The 21,264-nt window shown below is 60.4% G+C and overlaps 1 protein-coding gene across 2 annotated transcripts in view; it reads right to left on the bottom strand.

Moving 5' to 3' along the window:
- Window positions 1-3,163: 3,163 nt before the first annotated feature.
- Window positions 3,164-21,264, bottom strand: part of BIN3 (bridging integrator 3) — a 41,643-nt gene continuing 23,542 nt past the window's right edge. For both annotated transcript variants that reach the window (XM_075444752.1, XM_075444751.1), the window contains exons 7-9: window positions 11,224-11,365; window positions 9,103-9,237; window positions 3,164-4,065 (exon numbers count right to left, since the gene is read on the bottom strand). In XM_075444752.1, the coding sequence (XP_075300867.1) occupies window positions 3,919-4,065; window positions 9,103-9,237; window positions 11,224-11,365 (424 nt within the window). In that variant the 3' untranslated portion in view covers window positions 3,164-3,918. The remainder of the gene's footprint in view (window positions 4,066-9,102; window positions 9,238-11,223; window positions 11,366-21,264) is intronic.

Here is a 21,264-nt window from a genome sequence, read left to right as displayed (position 1 = left end):
GCGTGGCCGTCACCTGGGCGCACGGGCTGGGCTCCTGGCGTGGTGGTTTATATATAGCATCCCCCCCCCCAACCCCCCCAGCTCCGGGTAACTGTGGCAACCGGGTTTATTTTGCTCCAACCTGGCCCAGCATGTGATGCGGTTGGGAAGGAACAGCGGAGGGGAGATGAAGTTCTCTGTGCTGGAGGAGGAGGAGGAGGAGGCTTGGCTCGGTCCCAGCGGGCGCAGGGTGGGCAGGGGATGCTCTCGGGCCGGGGCCTCGCTCCGTGTCCCTGCAAATGGCCTTGTTGGGGACAGCCACCAGCCTTTCCATGACCTGGTCCCGTCCCCTTGGGCACAAACTGAAGCAGAGGAAGCTCCAGCTGAACCCGAGGAAGAACTTCTTCCCTCTGAGGGTGACGGAGCCCTGGCCCAGGCTGCCCAGGGAGGCTGTGGAGTCTCCTTCTCTGGAGATATTCCAGCCCCGCCTGGCCACGGTGCTGTGCCCCCTGCTCTGGGTGACCCTGCTTGGGCAGGGGGTTGGGCTGGGGGACCCACAGAGGGCCCTGCCAACCCCCCCATGCTGGGATTCTGGGATTCACTCCCGGCTTCGCAGCCTCCCCGCTGGCAGCGGGAAGGTTTTACGGGGGGCCGGTTTCTTGCTTTCTGCTGGGCTTCCCGTGCTGCAGCGTCTGCCAAATTCAGGTACCGGTGGGAGGTGGTGGTGATTTTCCTGCTGGACATCTGGGCAGGGCTCCCCGGGAGTGGGAAGCCTCCCTCCAAGGGACCCTCGCCGCCTCCGTCGCCGGAGAAGCCCGCGGCGGTGAGGCTTTGCCGCGGGGCCGAGCCCAGCTCCGGCGTCCCTAAAGGCGGTTTCATTTCTGTAGGTGCTTGGGCAGGGCTGTGTTTCGGACAAGGTGAGGTCCCACCTCGGGTGACAGCTCCCAGCGCCTTCTCTGCCCGCTCCCACCTCAACAGAGCAGTTCTTAGCAGGACATGGAGGCTCCGAGCAGCGAGGGGCTGCTGCGGGCACCACCGAGCTACCGCCGGAGCCCGGGCGGGCTGCCGGCTCCACCATCTCCATCTTCACCCTCCTGAAGTGCAGGAGGTGGTGGGAGAAGCTCTCCTCCGAGGTTGGCTCGGCACAGCACGGGCGGGCAGGTCCCCTGTGCCCATCTCCTTCCCCAACGTGGCCGTGGTGGGGGCTGAGCTCTTCCAGGAGATGCTGCAGCGGGGTTTTGGCTAAAATCACTACCAGGCACTGCTGGCCTTGCCGGAGGAGCTGCTGGAGACCAGGAACCCGGAGCCAGAAGGGGCTGCTGAGGCGGAGGAGGGTGCTGAGCAGAGGTAGGTACATAGCCAGGGGAGAACGTGGTGGCCCCGGTGCTGTCCCACTCGTCCTGGGAGCTCAGCACCGCCTGCGCCCCGCTCTGCAGCGTCGGTGTTTCGGGGAGCTCGGTGTTTCGGCAGCCCAAGGAGCCGGACCCACGCACCACCCCATCCCTGGATGCTCTCCCAGCCCCTCGCGTGCTTCGATCTCCGTTTCCGTGGCTGCCCGCTCCGGAGGGAAGCGGAGCGAGCTCTGCGGGGGGCGTAGGGAGGCCGGGGGGGTTCGGTGGAGCCTGTGGTGCTGGCGATCGTGCGGTGGGTGACGAGTCGTTCTTGTTCCAGGAAACCTCCCTCTCCTGCCCTGGCTCTCCCCAAGGTGATGGTCCTCAGCCTGGAGAAGCCGCTGGAGAAAGTGGAGCCGCCGGCTCTACCTGGGGAGCAAAATCCATGGCTGGAGGTTGGGCTGGGAGACATGCTGGGACGTGGGGTCCCATCTTTGGGAGCTGATGGTCACCTCCCTCTCCTCTCTTCCAGCCCAAGGACGGGGCAGACGAGGAGCCAGCACCCAGCCGATCCCCACGGCGAGGGAGCGAAGCCCCTGCCCGGCAGCGGGGTCGGTGGCCGCGTCCCTTTTCTGTCCTGGTGCTTTCCCTGTGGAGCTGGGCTGGACCTGGCTGCTTTGCTCTGGTTTTTCTGCGTTTAATGGCAACCTCTTCAGAAGGAAATCTTGTGTTTGTGGGTTGGGGACAGGGCATGGGCTGTGACGGTGCTTGGAGCTGGATCCACACCTTGGGGACAGGCTGGAGGGCCCCAAACAGGCGTCTGGTGCTCGCTGTGCTGCGGCCTCAGGACATGGCTGTGTCCTGAGCCGGTTTCTTCCCCGCAGCCGTCGGCTCCAGCCCCGTCCCCGCTTTCTGGCCCAGCCGCAGCTCGGCCTGGGACGCGGAGAGCAGCAGCACGGGCGCCCGCAGCCTCTGCCCCCGCTGACAGGCGCCGGCTCGCCCTGCACTTCTCCGTCTTCAACTGTAAAATTGCATTTCTTGTGCTCTGCTGAAGCCTGTTCCTTCCCGCGTCTCCTCAGGGGCTGCTCAACCCCTCTGCTCGCCTTCCCACCCCTCCAGACCCCAAATACCGTCCTTAGTGTGACACCCCCGATGTTCTGGGGGGGGTCTGGGGGCCCTGCCAGCCCATGGGGGGGGGGGGGATGTGGGGGGGTTGGGGGCCATGCCAGCCCCTGGGGGGTCAGGGGACCTGCGAGTCCGTGGGGGGGGTCTGGGGGCCCTGCCAGTCCTTTGGAGGGATGGAGGGGGGGTCAGGGCCATGCCAGCCCATGGTGGGGGTGGGGGGGGGGGGGGGGGGGGGGTGTCTTGAGGCCCTGCCAGCCCATGGAGGGAAGTGTGCAGGGGTCAAGGGACCGGCCAGCCCATGGAGCGGGGGGGGGGTCTGGGGAGCCTAGGGCCGTGCCAGCCTATGGAGGGGGGTTGGGGGCCATGCCAGCGTGGGGGGGGAGGGTCTGGGGGCCGTGCCAGCCCATGGAGAGGTAGAGTGTGTGTGGGGTCTAGGGCTATGCTAGCCCATGGCGGGGGGGGGGGGGGGGGTGTCCCGCGTGCATCCGTGCTGGCGGCAGTTCGCCTCGCACGGCAGCAGGGGGCGGTAGCAGCGCGCACCGCACACGGACCCCGCACGGCCGAAACTTTATTGGAGGGGCGGTGCGGACCCCGGCCCCCCCGCCACGGCACAGAGCCACGGGCCACTCCCCCTGGGGAGCCCCCACCCCACCTCCCCGTTTTCCCTGGCTTTACATTCCCCTTTTTGCATTCCCCCCCCCCCGCTTTCTCAGCCCCTCTCCCCTGGGGTCTGGGCTCCCTCGGGGGGCACCCCCGCACCCCTGGCCGTGCAGATGTGCACCCCCCGCACCCCCAGCTGTGGGGCAGAGGCCCTTTGCACCGTTCTCACTCGAACCTGGCGGATTCGGAGTGCAGCATCGCTCGATGCTCGGCAGGGGAAGCGTAGCCCCCTGCTCACCCTCTCCTGATGCCTCAAAACATGGAATTTGAAGGCTTTTACCTCTTTTTTTTTTTAGGGCCGTGGGGCTCCTAAGGCACAAAATGAACGGCCCAGCAGCAGCCACAGGAATGACTCTGTCCTCCTGCCATAGGGGCAAGGAGCCTGGGCCCGATCCGGACCCGGGGTGGGTGCGGGGGGGGCCGGGCCAGCGTGCCGCTGCGCGATGGTGCAGCACCGAGCTGGCGCCTGGGGAGGGCTGGCAGCACCCAGCCCGCTCCCCATTTTCAGCCGAGTCGGACCACTTGCATCCCTGCCCCACTGCAAGCCCCTCTCTGAGGCAAAGCCTGGCTGCAGAGACGATCCAGGCGCTGCCTTTGGAAAATGGCTGGCTCGGGTGGGGGCCCTGCTGTGCCCCCCCACCCCGGCCACAGGCAATACCTTGTCCTGGCAGGAGGGCAGAGCCGTGGGGGCAAAGCGAGCAGCCAGCGGCTAAAGCCCCCCGAGTCCGTCCCCGGGAGGGAGGAGGTGGGGAGCAGCCCGGCTGCGGGAGCTGGGAGGGGGATCCCCAGCCCCTTCCCCACCCCTGGCACCCCGCCACGGCGCTCAGTCGTCGGCCACGATGGACAAAGCCCGCAGCTCGCTCAGCTTGGCATCGTTCTCCCGCTCCCGCTGCTCGTCGCTCAAGCCGGGCCGGTCGATCTGCGCCGTCAGGTCCCCGAAGATCTTGTGCATCTCCGTGTAGTAGACAACCTGGGTGGGGGGCAGAAAGGTGGGGGTGAGTAGAGCAAGGTCTGGGGGGGGGGGGGTCTCCTCCCCACCCCGCTGTGGGAGCCAAGAGGTGCGGCGCTGCCCGAGCCAGCCCCTCGCCTTAGCATTTCTGTTTCTAAAATAGCTTCCTCCCATGTGTTAATACCACCCCCTTGGATTATTACAACTCAACACATTTTAATAACACGCTGCCCTTCTCTGCTCGCTTCCCATCTGGGGAGCTGCATGCGGGGGGCTGCCGCCGGCCCCCCAGCACCGCGGTGCGGCCGCCGGCCCCGTGCCACAGCCGGGCCGTCCCCCGCCTGGCACCGGTGTCACCGGCACCGGGACGAGCCCTCTGCCTGCTCGGCTCCGCTGCAGGTCTCGGGGCACGGCGAGCGTGGCCAGCATCGCGCCTGGCAACGCCGTACCCTGTATGAAACGGGGGGGGGGGGGGGGGAAGGGTGTTTTAATAATGTGCTAATTAGCACCGCCAATTAACTCCGGCAGCGAGCAGCGCTTCCCGGAGCGGGAGCCGGTGGGTCAGCGTAGGCAGATGGCACCGGGCTGCCTGCTCGGGCGCGGACCCTCGCCGACGGAGAAGCCGCGGTGCCGAGAGCCGGCGTGCGGGCACGGCGGCGGAGCCAGGACCCCGGCTCCGAGGGCTGCTGTGCCCACAGGAGGAGGGCGATGGGGGGGGGGCCTGGCCCGGGCAGACCCCCAGCTCTGCGGGGAGCGATGGGGAAGCGCAGCTCCCCGGGGCCGGGCGATGCCAGCGTTGCCCCCATTTCGCAGAGCGGCACAGGCGAGGCTCGGTGCCGGCCTCAGCATCCCCGGCAGCGCCGGTGCGGAGACACGCACAGTCTCCATGGAGACTGGCTCCCCTAATCTTGCTCAAAAATGATGCTTATTTTTGGGCAGGGCCGCGGGGAGATGCTGGGGACCCACGCGCCTTTGCCAGCGTCCCGCGTCCCCCCCTCCCCTGGGTCCGTCCCCATGGGGGGGGCGGCGGGGGCTGCTCTGGGGCCGGGTCTCCCCACGCAGCAGGCACCGGGTGATTCAGCATCACTGCTCATTTACCCAGTGACTAACGAACCCCGCTGCGCGGCGGCAGGGCTGAGCGGGCAGGCACGTGGGCAAGAGCCCCCCACTGCAGCCCCCTCCCCCAAACCACCACCAGCTCACCCCAAAGCACCCTCCCGCGCAAGGGGGAGAAGCCGCCCCGAGCTGAGCATGCCGAAAACACCCACCACCCCCACAACCCCTCGGCGATGCCCCGGGTGAGCGCGGAGCCGGGTCGGGGGGCTGCGAACCCGGGCGCTGGAGCTCTGGAGCAGCCCCCCCCCCCCGTGCCCCTCGTCCCCGGCCCGGCATCAGATGGGCTCAGTTCACTCACATATGGCCGAGCGGCGCTGCCAAATCCGGCGCAGAAAAGGCGCCGGCGCCTTGAAACGCTTCTCGCCGGGACGGCGGGGCCGGAGGCAGCTGCGTGCAGCCGGGTGAGCTGCTGGACCACCCCCCCTGCCCAGGATTGCCCCCCCTGGGGATGCCACAGCCACTACACAGCTCCTCCGTCTCACATCACATTTTTGGTGGTCTTCCCCCCCCCACCGCCCACGTGCCACCACCATCGAGCCCTTCCTGCGGGAGACGCGGGGTCCCCGGGGCCCAGCGCGTCTCCTCGGGGACGCTCTTCTCCCCCAGTAGGACCCAGTGCCGAACCAGTAGGCAGCCACCCGAGTCTCCTGTGCTTTATCAACCAGATCCCACAGGCACTGATGCCCCCTGATGCTTCCCCGCCATTGAAATACGGGTGAAAACCATCACTGCCTCTATGGGGGGGCTCCCTGCGGAGGGGCTGTGCCCCAGCCCGATGGGCACTGGGACCCCCAGCAGCGGGGGACCCCAGCTCGCCCCACGGTCACCACCGCGGTACCTGCAGCCCCGCGCCTGCCACTCAGTACTTTTCCAGCTATGGATACCATATGCTCCGGCCCCATCCCACCAAATCCCATCTCCAGCTCGCCTTTGAGGCCGCGCCAGCGGCCCCGAGTCCACCTGTCTCGAACTAATTCTGTTTCGGGACACCGTGTGCTCCTGATTTTCTATAGATCGCGTTTACAACGCCACAGCCGGGCAGCAGCAGTTTGTGTTTATGTCAGCCCTACACAAAACAAAAGCCCGGGGTCGCTGCCAGGGCCGGGCTGCAGAGGCTCACCCCAGTCCTCCGCGCTGCCCCACCGACAGTCCCCCCTCCCAAGCCCCATCTTTTTCCCCCTTTTCATTAAAAAACAGAAGAGCATCACATTTCCTAGGCGGAAAATAAAGCGCAAGGCGGGAAGGAAGCGTTATTCACGCGCTCGCACCGGCGACGGAGCTCCAAAATCTCCCCCCTTTCATCTTCATCTGGCCACTTCAAAGTCCCCAGCCAGGGAAATATTTGCCTCCGCTGGCTTGGCCCAGGCCCGTGGGTGGACAGAAGTATTTGGTGTTGAATGTTACAGCCCCGGCGAGCCCGGGGCATGGCACGCCGTCAGCAGACACCCGGCCCCGGGGCCCGCGGCCAAGCTGTGCCATGGGAACCCAGCCGCCCGGCGAGGGCTTGGAGGGTCTCGCTGGGTCGAAGCCATCAAGCTGCTGCTCTGGAGCTGGTTTCGAGTGGGGTCCTTCCCTCTGCCACGGCACGGCTTGCTCCCGGCGAGGCAGCCGGGCTGCTCACAGCTCATCACTGTGCTGGCCGGTGCCACTTGTCACGCGCTTGTCTCACTTTAAACCCCCCCCTGGTTTCTCCAGGGCCAAAAAAAAGGGGGAAATACACAGTTTTGCACCTGGGGCTATCTTTAAATGGCAGGTTTGACCTGGGGACAAGCAACCCCAGAGTCCACGGCCCCAACCCCACGGCCAAGGGCAGAGCCGACCCCAGCCTCCGCATCCCAGCCCATCCCTTTCCTCGAGGGATGCGCGCTCGAGCCCCACCGGGCGACCATCGCTCCCAGCGGTACCCGCAGAAGAGGCTGAAAATAGAAATTCCACTGAGCAACGTGAAACCCCCGAGACGCTAAATGAGCTCAGCGAGGCATGGAGGGAGAGAGAACCCGGGCAGCGGGATGAACGGGGCTGGCCGGGGGCGGCAGCACAGCCCGTCACCGTTCACGTGCCTCTTTGCACCGGCGATGCTGGGACGGGGATGGGGACGCTCCCGGCATCACCGTGGCCCCCAGCTGCCCTCCCCTGCCCAGGTCCCCCCCCGTTGCAGTGAGTCAGGGCTCCCGGGTGCTGTTCCTGACTCATTAAGTTACCTTGGGCAAGCCGCTTCCCTTTTATTTCAGCCACCTGCGATGGGGGAAAGGCTGCACAGCCCCTGGGAAGAGCTCCTGAACTGGGAGGACACGGCCTGAGCCCCGAGTCTTAGCCAGTGCCGGGCTCTCCTCCCGGCAGCGGCGATGCCGTCGTGCCGGTGCATCGCTCCCCGGGGGTGGAAGGATGCAGCCAGCGCCGGGATGAGGGATACGGCACGCGCCCAGGTCAGCGGGGAGGGCGGGATGCGACGCGCTCCGTCTGGGTCCAGCTTCAGTCTGGCCTGCGGGAGAGGCATCAGCTTCGCGACGGCGCTGCCTCTCGGGTGCTAAAAACGAGATTCCGCTCGCTTTTCCTAATAAAAATCCACACCTGAAGAGAGGCAGGGCGGACGGCCAAGAAACGGAATCGAGGATTCCCAAGGAAGAGGCGGGTTTTAACAGGGAGTCCTGCACCCAGCCCCGGCACCAGCACCCTGCCGCTCCCTGCTCGCACCGGCTCCCGGCGAGCCCAGGCAGGAGCCAGCAGCCGGGAGCCCGCACCGGCGGGGCGGGGGGCATCGTGGCCAAGGCCAGAGGGGCAAAGCCCCCCCCCGAGCAACCTGCCCGCGGCTCACAAACAAGGGCCAGCGAGACTTCGCAGTGGCTCCAGGGAGTCCGGTTATTTCGGGCTGGGAACAGGGAGCCCCGCGCCCGACGGCGGAGGGAACGGCGAGCACAGCATCCCCAGCACCCACCCGGGCGGCGGGGTGCGGCGGCACCATCTGCTCGGTGAATCAGCCCGCAGACGACTCGCTGGCAGCTCGGCGGAGAGGCTCCCCGAGCCGGAGGTGAGACGCAAGGCGCGCTGCTCTCCGCGCCTCCTCGCAGCCGCCCCTGGGGCACCGCGGCAGCTCCCTCCCGAAAAACGCCGCAGGATAACGCCCGCGCCGGGAGATTCGCCCAGCCCCGGCGCTGGACCACCGCGGGCGCCCGAGATGCCAGAAGGTCAAAGCTCGATCAGACCCTCTCCAGCCTTAAAAAGAGGGCGAGAGGAGAAGGAAGATGGAGGAGGAGCGGCAGCAGCTCGCAGAAGGAAGCTGGAGGATGGAAATTCAAGCAGGCTGTGGTTTATTTAGGCCACCCCTTCCTGCAAATCCTTGGTGGGGAGATTACACAGCAGCCGCCTCTATCTCTGCCAGCACACACCGGCTCTGGTTACCAAGAGCCAGAAGCCAGCCTTAAGCTGAGCCCTGAGCATCTCATAAGCTCGAACAAGATCCAACCCCGAGCTCAGGACTACAAACGCGAAGAGACGAGGTACCCAGATGAATAAAGCCGTCAAATGCCAGGAGCTCATGGATAACCGGGGCTGGAGCTGCGTTACGCAGGCAGTCTCGTGGGACAGGACATCACGCACGTACCTGGAGTGGCCCTGGTAGGAGGCAGATCCTTAAAAACCAGCGAAAACCCACCTCCAGCTGTCCTTTCTACCAGGCAGCCAGCACGGCATCACCGCAGGCACCGGCAGATGCCAGCCTGCTCCTCTGCCAGGACGAGGTCCAACAGTCACTTGCCCAGTGTCCCACCTCTCCCACCAGCGCTCCCCGTGCCCTCTCACCGCTCGGGAATCAAATCGCCGGAGGTAACGGCGCTTGGGCAGAGGATTGCCGAGTGTTACCTGCGTACCACACTCAGCTCTGCAGCGGGGATGCCACCAAAGGGACACCCCGCGGGGCCTGGGAGACAGGGGACAGCATCTCACCTGCGCCCGGACCAGCGACTCAAAGCTGGGTTTGAAGTAATCAATGCGGCTGCTATAAAACTTGGGCATTTCCTCCAGGAGCTGCTTGTTTTTGGCTTCGAAGTCCTCCTTCACCGGCCTCAGCTCTTCACGGGCCTGGGAAAGGAGAGAGGACAGGGAGTCAGACATCTGGGACAACATCCTTTGCTTGGGCAGAGCTGCACAGAGGCCACCACAGGCCAGTGGATTGGTGGGACCCAAGTGACCATCTAACAGAGCCTGGTGGGACCCAAATGACCAGCTAACGGAGCCTGGTGGGACCCAAATGACCAGCTAATGGAGCCTGGTGGGAACCAAATGACCAGCTAATGGAGCCTGGGGGGACCCAAGTGACCATCTAACAGCCTGGGGGGACCCAAGTGACCATCTAACAGAGCCTGGTGGGACCCAAATGACCAGCTAATGGAGCCTGGGGGGACCCCAGTGACCAACTAACGGAGCCTGGGGGAAACCAAATGACCAGCTACCAGAGCCTGGGGGGACCAAGTGACCAGCTAATGGAGCGTGGTGGGATCCAAGCTCTGAACTTGGAAAGCCACAGGACAGGCAGAGCGGCTGCTGCAGAGATCACGCGCCAGTCGATCTCCTCCCCTTCAGAAGAATGGGGAGAAAAACCAGCCCCAAAGCTCAGCCAGGCTGGAGAACTTCCCCGGCCACGTCCGCGTCCCCTCGCCCTGCGATTCCCAAGAGCATCGCCAGAGGATCCTGTCCCCACCGTCATTTTCGCCCGTGACCTTCAGCTCGGCGCGTCCAACTGGCTTCTTTAAACAGAAGCGTGGGGAGAAAGGGAAATGTCTCTGAGATGGTGTGGAAAAGGGCAGGAGGGGGTGGGCTGTGAAATATTAGACCGGTTCAAGTCTGCCACTTAATCCCGGTGCCATTCCGACGGGAGGGGGATGCGGGAGCGAGCCGGCGAGCCGAGCCGAGCCGCGGCGCCGGTCCCGCTCCCCGGGACGGCACGCCGGAGCCATGGCACGGACAAAGCCTTCAATCACGTCGGGCTTAAGCAGGTCTGAGACGCAAATGAGCAAATTCACCGTCTGCCGTGCAACGAGGAGCGTGCAGACTCCCGGGGTGGAGTTCACCTGGGGCACCAAACGGCAGAGGACCTGGAGCAAGCGGCTCTGGAGAGAAGACGCAGATTTGCAGCTCAGTACCTGGCTGAGATGATGCCATTTTCCATCAAATCTGTGGACCTCTCGGGTGCCCCGGGTTCAGGCTTGCTTAAGGCTCCCGCGGGCGTTTAAGCTCACGCAGTGACTAGTTAAGATCTTTTAGGAGGGGGGAATTAAGATCCCACAGAAGTTCATTAAGGGAAAAAAAAAAATTAAATAACTAAAACCTGCTTAATCACCAGGACAAAAGCATTCACATTTTTCCAGCCGCAGCTTTAGTCACCGAGGCTAAGCGAAGTAAGCTGCTTACTATTAAATCGGAGGTCTCTTTTGTGAAGGCTGATAGGGCTATTCTTTAACACAAAACTTAATTTTTGTGGGGAAAGTCATCAGAAAAATACACGTTCTTTGAGGCCGAGAAAGTCGACTGTTCCTTCAAGGATCAAGCAGCGTTCTGCAGGAGCGACAGATTTGGGGAGAACTGCTGGTGTAGATTTAGTTAAGAAAAGAAAATAATCATGATTTCGCTAAAATTTAGAAGAGAGAAAAGAATCTGGCAAAGCTTCCTGTTAACCAATTACTGCAGTCTTCCAAGACGAATTTCTGTAACAGGTGGCAAACACCAAGCCTCGAAACGCTCTGATCTTCCCCTTCTCCCACCCAGCTGCTTGCTCAGACGCGGAGGTCGGGGAGAAACCGCCCCTCCGAGCATCCCCAGCTCCCGCGGTTTCCATCCCATTTTCTGTTGGAAAACCGGCTCCTTCCCTTCGCTGAGCGCTGCAATTTGCGTTTCTGCTATCAAGCGCCCTGCGTGGGGATCGGACATCGATAGAAGAACATCCTTCCAAAGCGCTGTGCTTCGTGGGAGCTTGGCGTGGGTGGCAAACGCCGAGAGAAAAGTTCTTCCCGAGCCCTGGGGCTTTGCCGCTGACCCTGCCTGGGATGCGGGTCCGGAGCATCTCGGTACCTGGTGCAGCTTGGCGAGGACGGGGCCGGTCCTCTCCTTCTCCTCGTATTTCTCCACCTTGGACTGCAGGCGCTTGTAGTCCTGCAGTGTCTGCTCCCGTCTCTTCACCGCCATGTTCAGGCTGGGGAACACGCTGCTGAACCTGGCGAGAGGATGGGAAGGGGTTTTCGGGGGGATGTCTCGGTCGGATGCAGCATCCGAGGCCATCTCCCAGCCGAAAGTCCCCAGATAATTCAAAATTCAGACCAAAAACACCCAGGGGTTAAAACAAAGCCCCTTCCAAACCCAGAAGCGTTCACTGCAATCTTCCAGGGGGCTGGAAGCGAGGATTAAGTTCTAGAGAACGATCTGCAAAGCCCTGCCAGGGCGCGGTGCTTGGGAGGAGAGCGAGCAGCACATGCCTGGGCTTTTTTGCGAAGGTCAATTCACGTGTCGCAGGGTGTGTTTTGAAATAATAATAATCATAAAAATGGAGCCAACTTCGCAAAGCCTGGTAAAAGTACTTTGAAGGTCCCGACCTGCTGCTGAGTTCTACTGCCAGCCCTTCTGCTTTTACCATTAGTTCTTTATTTTTAACTGTTTTCCCCCCTCTCTCCCAGCTGCCGAAGCTGAGAACAGGGGGAGCTGCCTCGGCCGGGATGGGGGACGGAAGCTGCCGCGGAAAACAAATCCGCTGAGCACACTGAGAAGCACAAATCAACAACTTTTCCCCCATATATCGTTAGCTAATGTGGTATTTCCCCAACACCGTGTTTGGAAAGGGAATGAGTAGGGAGAGGAGCCGAATCAAAAGCCCAGGAAAAATAAACACGAAGTGCAAAATGAATATTAACTGCAGCAACTTCAGCTTTTTTTGGCAGTTTCTGGAGTTGCAAACCCCAGCCTGCCGTACAGCAAGGCTTGCCCAGCTGAAGAGCGGCTCTGTACCCCACACAGACGGATTAACAGCAGCCAACAATTAGCCAGGCTATGGGAAGATTCATATTATTAAAATGTGTTACAAATTGAGGAAACATGAACATCTGACGGCGAAGACAAGAGAGTGTATTTTTGAACGTGACAGAAAAGGGAAAGCCAGAAACTGGAGCATGGCTCTTGTCTTCCAAATTTCAGTAAATCCAATTATACTGGTGGGGACCGCGCTGGGCTGCGGGTTCGGAGGAAACGGGTCACGCTACCTCCAGATATATTAATTTAATCTCCACCAACCAGAGGGTCATTTGGCGGGGGCAAGGCCAGGAACCGGTTGTGAAAAAATGTGTCTAAACAGCCTGGTGATGATTTTCACTTCAGAGAGGCAAGCACACGGCTTTCTGATCTCTCTAAATTGGGGAAAAAAAAAAACCAAAACCAACAACAAAAACCACTATAATCCAGGCTGGGGGGCACACTAGCAAAAAGAAATCCACCGATCTCACTTTAGGGCTGCAGTTTGCTTTAGGGGTCAATCAGACACGGGGTTCCTGCAAGGCATTCGGGTTCAAACGAGACCACGGGCGCTCGCAGCCCAGCTCCATCACCTACTAAAACCTCATTCTCCGACGACGCCGTGCTCGCCCGGAGGGTCCTAAAGTGCCAGCCCGGGGGGGTGCAGAGGCGAAGCGCTTGTCCCCGAGCTTTGCGAAGGGCAAGTGCCAGCAGCGAGGAGCGAGGGGAAACATCTCGTGCCCCAGCATTTGTGCTCGAGCATCCCTCGCCGAGCCGGCGAAGCGGGGATGTGTCCTCGCAACCCTGCTGCCCGAGGATAACCCGGGGCGGCCCGCGCACGGCCAGCGAGGCTCCGGTGTGCTCACCCCGGGATATTCTCCGGGGCTATTGCGAGAACATCGCAGCCGGGGCAGCGGCACCAGGAGCAACCTGCAAAAGTCATCAGGGAGCTCGCCCAGCGTCACCCGGCCGCCCAGCTGCCCGCGCGCCGCTCAGACGCTGCTGCCCTGACATTGCTTTTTATGGTCACCCTCGCACACGGCTCCCTGTTATATTGAAATGCCGCGGCGGCTCACGCGTCCCGGCCGCGCCGGGCTCCAAGCAGGGACTCACCATCTCCCGGGCAATGGGCTGCCGCTAAAATACCTCCTCCCTCTACACAAGCTCCAAAAATACGCCGTGAGAGGGCTCGGGAAATAGGGACGGGCGGCAAGGACTGCGCGGAGGAAGGGAAGGGGGTACCCGGGCTGGGAGGTCTCCTCGGTATAAAAGCACAGACGCTCCTCGCCGACGGCGCACGCCTCACGTCAGCACCTTGCGGCTGCAGCTTCTGCAGAAATATGTCCCAATTATTAATAAGCTGGCAATGGGAAGGCAGGACCCCGCCAGGCCAGGGGGTCTCAGCTTTATTTTTGTGTTATATCACTGATGGAGGGGTTGGTTACAGCACACACACTCTTACCTCTCTGCATGGCACCCGAAACGGGCCAGGAGCAACCTGCAGCTCGCTAAGCACTACGGGAGCGAGCCGAGCCGCTCCTCCGCAACGAGCTGCTCCTCCACGACGAACCTCCGGGCCTGGGAAACACTGGAGGAGCCGTCCCGGGGCTGGGAAATCCTCCCTTCCCCACCTGCACAAACACCAAGCCGCAGCCGTCCCCTCCGGAGCCGCCAAGCCACCGGCGTGGCCTGGATGCGGCCGTCACCGCCCGCGCGTCCACCAGCTCTCGGAAAACACTCAAGACGCCTCAAAAAAACCAAGCCACGTGCCGGTACCCACTGCTGGCTTCTAAATGGCGTTTTCCCAACTTTTTGAGCCCTCGCTCCCGCGCCGGGCGCGTCCGCGGTGCTCGTAGGTGCAAGGAGAATTAGCGCGCAGTCGTTCGCGTCTTGCAGACTCGCTGCCGCAGGGGAAGAGCGAAGCCTTTAGCTCAGAGACGCAGCGAGTGCCAACGCAGGAGACGATCAGCGACACGGTTTCCATTTACTTTGAAGTTAAATCTCGTTTTGAAAAGGAAAAAGGCTTGATTTTTTTATTTTTTTTTCCCCCCTTTTTGCTCCTAGTATCAACTCGGTGCGATTTTGAAGCCCGTAATGGAAGGACACTGTACTCCGGCAGCGCTTTAAAAAACCAGCCACAGAGCTGGATCTGAAGAGGCTGTTACCGTGTAGGCACAGCAACTACTGTCTCACAAGGACTTTTAATGCATAGATTATACGCTGCATTTCAGAGAGGAGCGAGCAGCTCGGCTCCACAAGCTGCCCTTAACAAAACGCTCCGTGCCAGCTCCCCGGCTCCGGGTGCCCCAGGCTCCCTGCCCTCAGCCATGGGTTGCTGCGGGATGGGAGGGATGCTGAGGGGCTCGAACCACCCCCCCGAGCTGCTCGAGGGGCTCTAAGGGCTGCGAGTAGCAAAGTTGAACCCCGCCTGAGTTCCTCCTGCGCAGCCACGGCCCAGCAGCGAAGCAGCGTGGGGGTTTCTAAGCCGTCTGGAAACCCCACGCCACAGCCGGGGTTGTCTCGGTGCGGTGGTCCTTCACTGCCAGCACCGGCCACGGCTCCTCCAGATGCTGCTGGGGTGCCAGCCGAGCTCTCCCCATGCTGGCTGAGCTCTCCCCATGCCCACTGAGCTCTCTCCGTGCTGGCTGAGCTCTCCCCACACCATCCGAGCTCTCCCCATGCTAGCTGAGCTCTCCCCATGCCCACTGAGCTCTCTCTGTGCTGGCTGAGCTCTCCCCGTGCCCACCGAGCTCTCCCCATGCCCACTGAGCTCTCTCCATGCTGGCTGAGCTCTCCCCGTGCCCACCAAGCTCTCCCCATGCCCACTGAGCTCTCTCCGTGCTGGCTGAGCTCTCCCCATGCCCACTGAGCTCTCTCCGTGCTGGCTGAGCTCTCCCCGTGCCCACCAAGCTCTCCCCATGCCCACTGAGCTCTCTCCATGCTGGCTGAGCTCTCCCCGTGCCCACCAAGCTCTCCCCACACCATCCGAGCTCTCCCCGTGCGTCCCCTGGTTTAATTTTCACGCTGGGTTAGCTCAGGATGCTCCTTCCTCAGACTGATCTGGATGGAGGCGAAGCTGCCTCCAGCTCCTGAAGGAATTGCTCCCTACGAATTCCCTGTCATCAGCCCAGCAGCTCTGAAATTCCCCTGGAGTTCAGAGAGCAGTGGGTTTTGTGCCCGTGCTGAAGTCCTGCCCAGGTTTTTCTCCCCGTGTATACAGAAATACGATCTCCAGCCAAGTGCCAGGGGTGGTAAACACCCATGAAGGGTGATAGGGAGACAGGGGCTCCGCCGCTGCCAAGCCATTCTGATGACTTCATGAATTGCTGCATTTCACATCTCACCCCAGTGTCTTCACAAATATCCCATGCATGTTATTTACAAATACTCCCGGGGGAAAGCCTGGCAGAAAGGCCATCTGCAAACCCCCCGAGAGCTCCTGCCATCCACAAACGCGTCCCTCAGCCTCCCGAGCCCCGCAAGAGCTGCCCCGCGTGGATCACAACCCTTTCCCCGAGCCTTCGGCCGAGCATCGCGTGCCCTGCCGGCAGCAGCAGTGCCAGCAGATGAGGGACAAGGACAACATCCAAGGGATGGAGAAACACCCAACCGGTATTGGCCATACTGGAAATGAAGTCTGAACCACTAAACCCCAAATTTTAGCATCTGAGCAGGAGCAGGGAGGCTTCACAAGCAATCCCTGGTCATTTCACCCATCCATTCCCCCCGGACAGGGAGCGAGGGCAATGGTTCCTCCTGCTGCAGCGTGCTCCGAGGGGCACAGATGAAGAGCCCTAGAGCCCTATGAGGAGAGGCTGAGGGAGCTGGGCTTGTTCAGCCTGAAGAAGAGAAGGCTGCGAGGGGACCTTATAAATGCCTACAAATATCTGAAGGGTGGGTGTCAGGAGGATGGGGCCAAGCTCTTTTCAGTGGTGCCCAGTGACAGGACAAGGGGCAATGGGCACAAACTGAGGCACAGGAAGTTCCGTCTGAACATGAGGAAGAACTTCTTCCCTCTGAGGGTGACGGAGCCCCGGAACAGGCTGCCCAGGGAGGTTGTAGAGTCTCCTTCTCTGGAGATATTCAAGACCCGCCTGGACAAGATCCTGTGCAGCCTACTGTAGGTGACCCTGCTTGGGCAGGGGGGTTGGACTAGATGACCCACAGAGGTCCCTTCCAACCCCTACTATTCTGTGATTCTGTGATTCTGTGATGCAGGTATTTATCCACAGGCAAGCACCTTCCTCCTCTGCACGCTCCACCCAGGCCCTGCTCTTGCAGGGATGAGAGGGTCTGACAGCCGTAACCGCTCACAAATCCCCAGCGCCGCCCTCTGACTCTCCGTACTTGCTTTTTTAACGCCAAGAAAATCGAAGCTGACTTAAGAGAAAATTTGGTGGGTACGGTGCTAAGGGCGCAGAGCAGGAGCGAAGGTAAAACAGCAGCGCAGGGCATCAGGGCCCCCGCCACGAAAGCAGCTTGCAGAATAAGCCGCCGTTGTTCCCTGTCACTTTTTCGGCAAGGCTGCTGAGAGGGGATTACAGTGCAGGCGGCTTAAGAGGAGCAGGTGAGGGGAGATCCGCAGGGATAACTGAAAGAAAACACGAATTACTGCCTCCCCGCTGCTGGGAGGGGGGAGAGGGGAAACGTACCGGTGAACTCCTCGTAGGATGACAGTTTAGCCTTGGAAAAAAATAGAAATCACCCCATTCTCTGAATTATAAATCCTGTTGCCACCTCATCTCCATGCCAGCCTCCCTTCAGGTTCCCGTAATTAAAGGACAGGGCTGGAGAGACACAGCCACGGAAGAGAAAAGTGCCACCAGGATTCTCGGCGCTGCCGGATTCCTTCGTTAGGCAGCGCAGCCGACAAGTCTGGTGCTTCCAAACTGATTGAAAACTTCTCCCGCTCTCCGGCAGCAAGCTGCTGGCGAGCGGCTCTGTGCGGGGATGCTCAGGGAATGGGGACCATCCCGTCCCCTCCCAGCCCGGCGAGCAGCTCTGTGCGGGGATGCTCAGAGAATGGGGACCATCAAGTCCCGTCCCAGCCCAACGAGCAGCTCTGTGCAGGGATGCTCAGAGAATGGGGACCATCCCGTCCCCTCCCAGCCCGGCGAGCAGCTCTGTGCGGGGATGCTCGGGGAGCGGGGACCATCCCGTCCCCTCCCAGCCCGGCGAGCGGCTCTGTGCAGGGATGCTCGGGGAGCGGGGACCATCCCGTCCCCTCCCAGCCCGCGGTCCCCGGGCAGCCCGTCTCCTCCTCCCCTCTCCATCCCCGATGCTCGCCCCGCCGCTTCCTCCAGCCCCCGTTTTTAGTGTCAGCAATGAGAACAAGCTGCTAGGGCTTTGGTGCAGGGAAAAATAACGGTAAAACCCTTTGCCAGTGTCCCAAGCACTCTTGTTGGCAGCCCTGTGAGCTGGACTAGGCTGGCATGTGTGTGTGCTCTTCCCAACGGCATTATTTTAGGGACAACGACTTGGATAACAAAAGCAAAAGGAAGCGGGCAGGGTCTATGGCAGGCAAAGGACAGAGGGAAAAGGAATAACAGAGCTGGGGAGCGCGAGATGCACGAGAAAGCGACGGCGGGTGAGGTGAGGAGGAAGCTGGGAGAGGCACAAGGCTGGCTCAGCGCGAGGCCGAAGCATCTGGGCTATGCAGGGGGATGCCTGCCATTCCTCAGCCCATGCCCACACGTCCGTCGTGGGCCCGTCCACCCACCAGGAAGGGGGAAATTAAAACCAGCCCTTCCGACTAGGGCGAAAAGGAGCAGAAATGAAGCTGTAGGTACAGAGAAGCGGGGAGCTGGGGATCAGGCTGCGAGCCCGGCGCGGCGGGAGGGGGCCAGGCAGCCATGTGGCTACCGCCGCGCACGAAATCCTCATTAGGGGCTCGTTAAGGACATGAAAGCAGCTTTTCCTGCTTCCGGTCCCCGGCACCCCCGGGGCCGCTCGCGGTCAGTTATCGGCTTCGGCTGCTGGGGAGGAAATGCAGCTTGAGGCTTCACATTCATGGCAGGGTCATGGGAAGAAGAAGAAGAGGAGGAGGAAGGAGATGGAAGAAAGAAGAAGGAGAGAGAAGAAGGAGAGAGAAGAAGGAGAAGGAGAGAGAAGAAGGAGAGAGAAGGAGAAGGAGAGAGAAGAAGGAGAAAGAAGAAAGAGAAGGAGAAGGAGAAAGAAGAAGGAGAAAGAAGAAAGAGAAGGAGAAGGAGAAAGAAGAAGGAGAAAGAAGAAAGAGAAGGAGAAGGAGAAAGGAGAAGGAGAAGGAGAAAGAAGAAGGAGAAGGAGAAGGAGAAAGAAGAAGGAGAAGGAGAAAGGAGAAAGAAGAAGGAGAAGGAGAAAGGAGAAAGAAGAAGGAGAAGGAGAAAGGAGAAAGAAGAAGGAGAAGGAGAAAGGAGAAAGAAGAAGGAGAAGGAGAAAGGAGAAAGAAGAAGGAGAAGGAGAAAGGAGAAAGAAGAAGGAGAAGGAGAAAGGAGAAGGAGAAGGAGAAAGAAGAAGGAGAAGGAGAAGGAGAAAGGAGAAAGGAGAAGACGACCCCCCTGCTCTGCAGATGCCAAGCACTGGTTGCTGTCGCCGGCAGTTATGCACTGACGTAGCTCTAATTGAATCTGTACATCGATCTGCTGCGAAGGGCTCTGGGACTGCGCCTCCGGGACGTGCCACCGCAGGGACACCAGGCCCCAGCCGACAGCAGCACCCGTCACCACAGCCCTGCCGCGCTGCGAGGCGAGGGGACGGTACCGCGGCAGGGCGACCGCGACCGCCCGGCGCAGCAGACAGCTCGAGTTTGTCCAACCGAGACCCTGCGGCAATGAAAATCGGCTCCAAACGTGAAAGGCATGAAAGGCCGTGAGTCTCCAAACCACCTGGCTCATTTAAGCTGCTTCCTTCCCTAAGAACCGGCACACAATACGTATCACTAAGCTGACAGCACGCAGCCCATCACCGGTCCCCCAGCCAGCCAACACCTCGCTCCTCACCCAAGCCAGAGTGAAGAACTGGGAGAGCGAAGCATAACGCAGCTGGTTCTCTGCCCCCTTGCCCCAAACCCGCTGATCTGGCGTGGATTTATGTGAATTTATCTCCAAAGAGGCGAGCGGATCCCTCCTGACCCGTCCCAGCCGCCCCAGCTCCTCGCCCAGCCCACACGCCGAAACACGCAACATTCTCATGAGAGCTTTGCTCCTGCCCCGAAGTTAAACGAGCGAGTCCCAGCCAAGGGCTTCTTGGGGCTCAAAGAGCAGAACTCTGAATAACCCTCCATCCCCAGAAGCAGAAGGATTTAAACAATACGAGCCTCCACCCCCCTCTAAAGCTACCACCGCTTTTTCTTCTGCGTGGTTTAACAAATTCTCCAATATTTGTCCCAAACCTACCATCCCTGGACAACAGAATGGAGATTTTACTGCACATGTGCCTCTGATTACAATATATTACCACTAATGATAATTGCCTGGATTATACTTATCTGTTTCTTTGGCTAATAAACTACAAAAGACCACCAGTGAAGATGTAATAAAGTGCAGCTGTTGCAGCAAAAAGGCTTTTTCTAGGTCAGAGCAAGTTTGGGAGAGGCTGGCGAGGTCTGTCTCTGCGAGGGGAAGCAATACCTAACTGGAAACACGAAGAGCTCCTCAAGGCAGCTTCCATTAATCTGAAACTTCTATCCTAGGAGCGTTGCTGGGGTTTATCTGCCAGCGGGACAAGGGGAGCTGCCAGCTCTGCGTTTCTCTCCTGCATCTCATCAGCCTCCGAACGGACCCTTGGGCTCCTCAGAAATGTTCCTGGCTGCGCGACTCGGCCGTGCACGTACCTACGCTCGCGGAGAGTCGGGAAGAGGGAAGGAAAGGAACATTTTTCGCTCGGCGCGGAGACGCAGCCTCTCCCAGCACGAAACATCAGCTGTTTCAGAGCACGCAGCAACTGTTTGCAAGGTGCCAAAGGGCAGGAAGGGGAAAAAATACCATATTCAAGCCCAATGGAAATTTAGGAAGTTCGAGAGATTCGCCAAGGCTGGAAAGCAGCCGGGAGGCTGAAGGAAACACCCTGACGTTTCACTCGGGACCGGACCGATCGCCGGCGAGCTGAGCGTCGCGCCGTGGGAGCCGCGCTCCTGGGCACCGCGCTTGCACCGAGGAGGAGCGAACCAGCTGCCCCCGTGTCCTGCAAAACTCCACCGTTTCCCGAAGACTTCCCCATGGCAGGAATGACATAACACGATATCACAGAGCTGCCTTGAACCCAAAGCGGCAGGAAAGGGGTTTTTCCCCTTCCGTACCCTCCGTGCTACGGCAGCAGCGAGACCAGCAGCCACGCACTGCGCAAACGGAGAGTAAGACGTCAGCGAAGTGGAAGTGGCTTTGTTGCCTTTAATTAACGGCCCCGTACACTGCCCAGGGTTTAAAACACAGGGCCAGGTTTGCAGGGAAAGGTACTGGCTTTCATTTCATCAACAAACACAAGCTGGGGAGGAAAAAAAACAAAACCCCAAACGTGAAGATTTCAGAGACACAAGCCCTTCTTCCAATGTGAACAGAATGCTGGAAGGAAAAGTTAATGTATCTTTCATGAGGACAATCTCGATAATAAGCAACACAATTCCACAGCACAAGCCTGGGAGTTGTCTCCTCCTTTCTTTCTTTCTTTGCTCTGTTGTTTTTTTTTTTTCCTAAATAATCAAGAATTGCTGGTTGTGGATAGACGACCGAGGTAAAACTTGAGTCACCAAACATCCCCCGGGTAGAAACACACGGTAACCTCGTGCGCTAAGTGGTGTAGGAGATTTTACTTTCAGATTTGGGCAGAAACAACAACTTCAAAAAAAAAAAAAAAACCCAAACCACCCTGTGTCAAACCTAAACTAAAATTGTTATTCAGCAATTTGCAACACTTACTGTCATATTAAAGCCATTTTATTTTCTTTTCGCTCGCTTGCTCCGTTCTCGTAAGAACACAGCAGATCTCCGGGTTTCGGGAGACATTTGGCACAGCAAGCGAGGCGCTCCTGAAACGGCCTGGGGGTACGGCCTGTGCCACCGGCAACGGCTGCCACCGCCGCCGGGAGCCGCGCGGACAGAGGGGAACCGCACCGGATGCGACCTGGGCGACAAAACGGCT

The sequence above is a fragment of the Opisthocomus hoazin genome, chromosome 28 (genome assembly GCF_030867145.1).
Source record: "Opisthocomus hoazin isolate bOpiHoa1 chromosome 28, bOpiHoa1.hap1, whole genome shotgun sequence".
NCBI classification, from domain to species: Eukaryota; Metazoa; Chordata; class Aves; order Opisthocomiformes; family Opisthocomidae; genus Opisthocomus; species Opisthocomus hoazin.
This window is presented reverse-complemented; position numbering and strand designations above follow the sequence as displayed.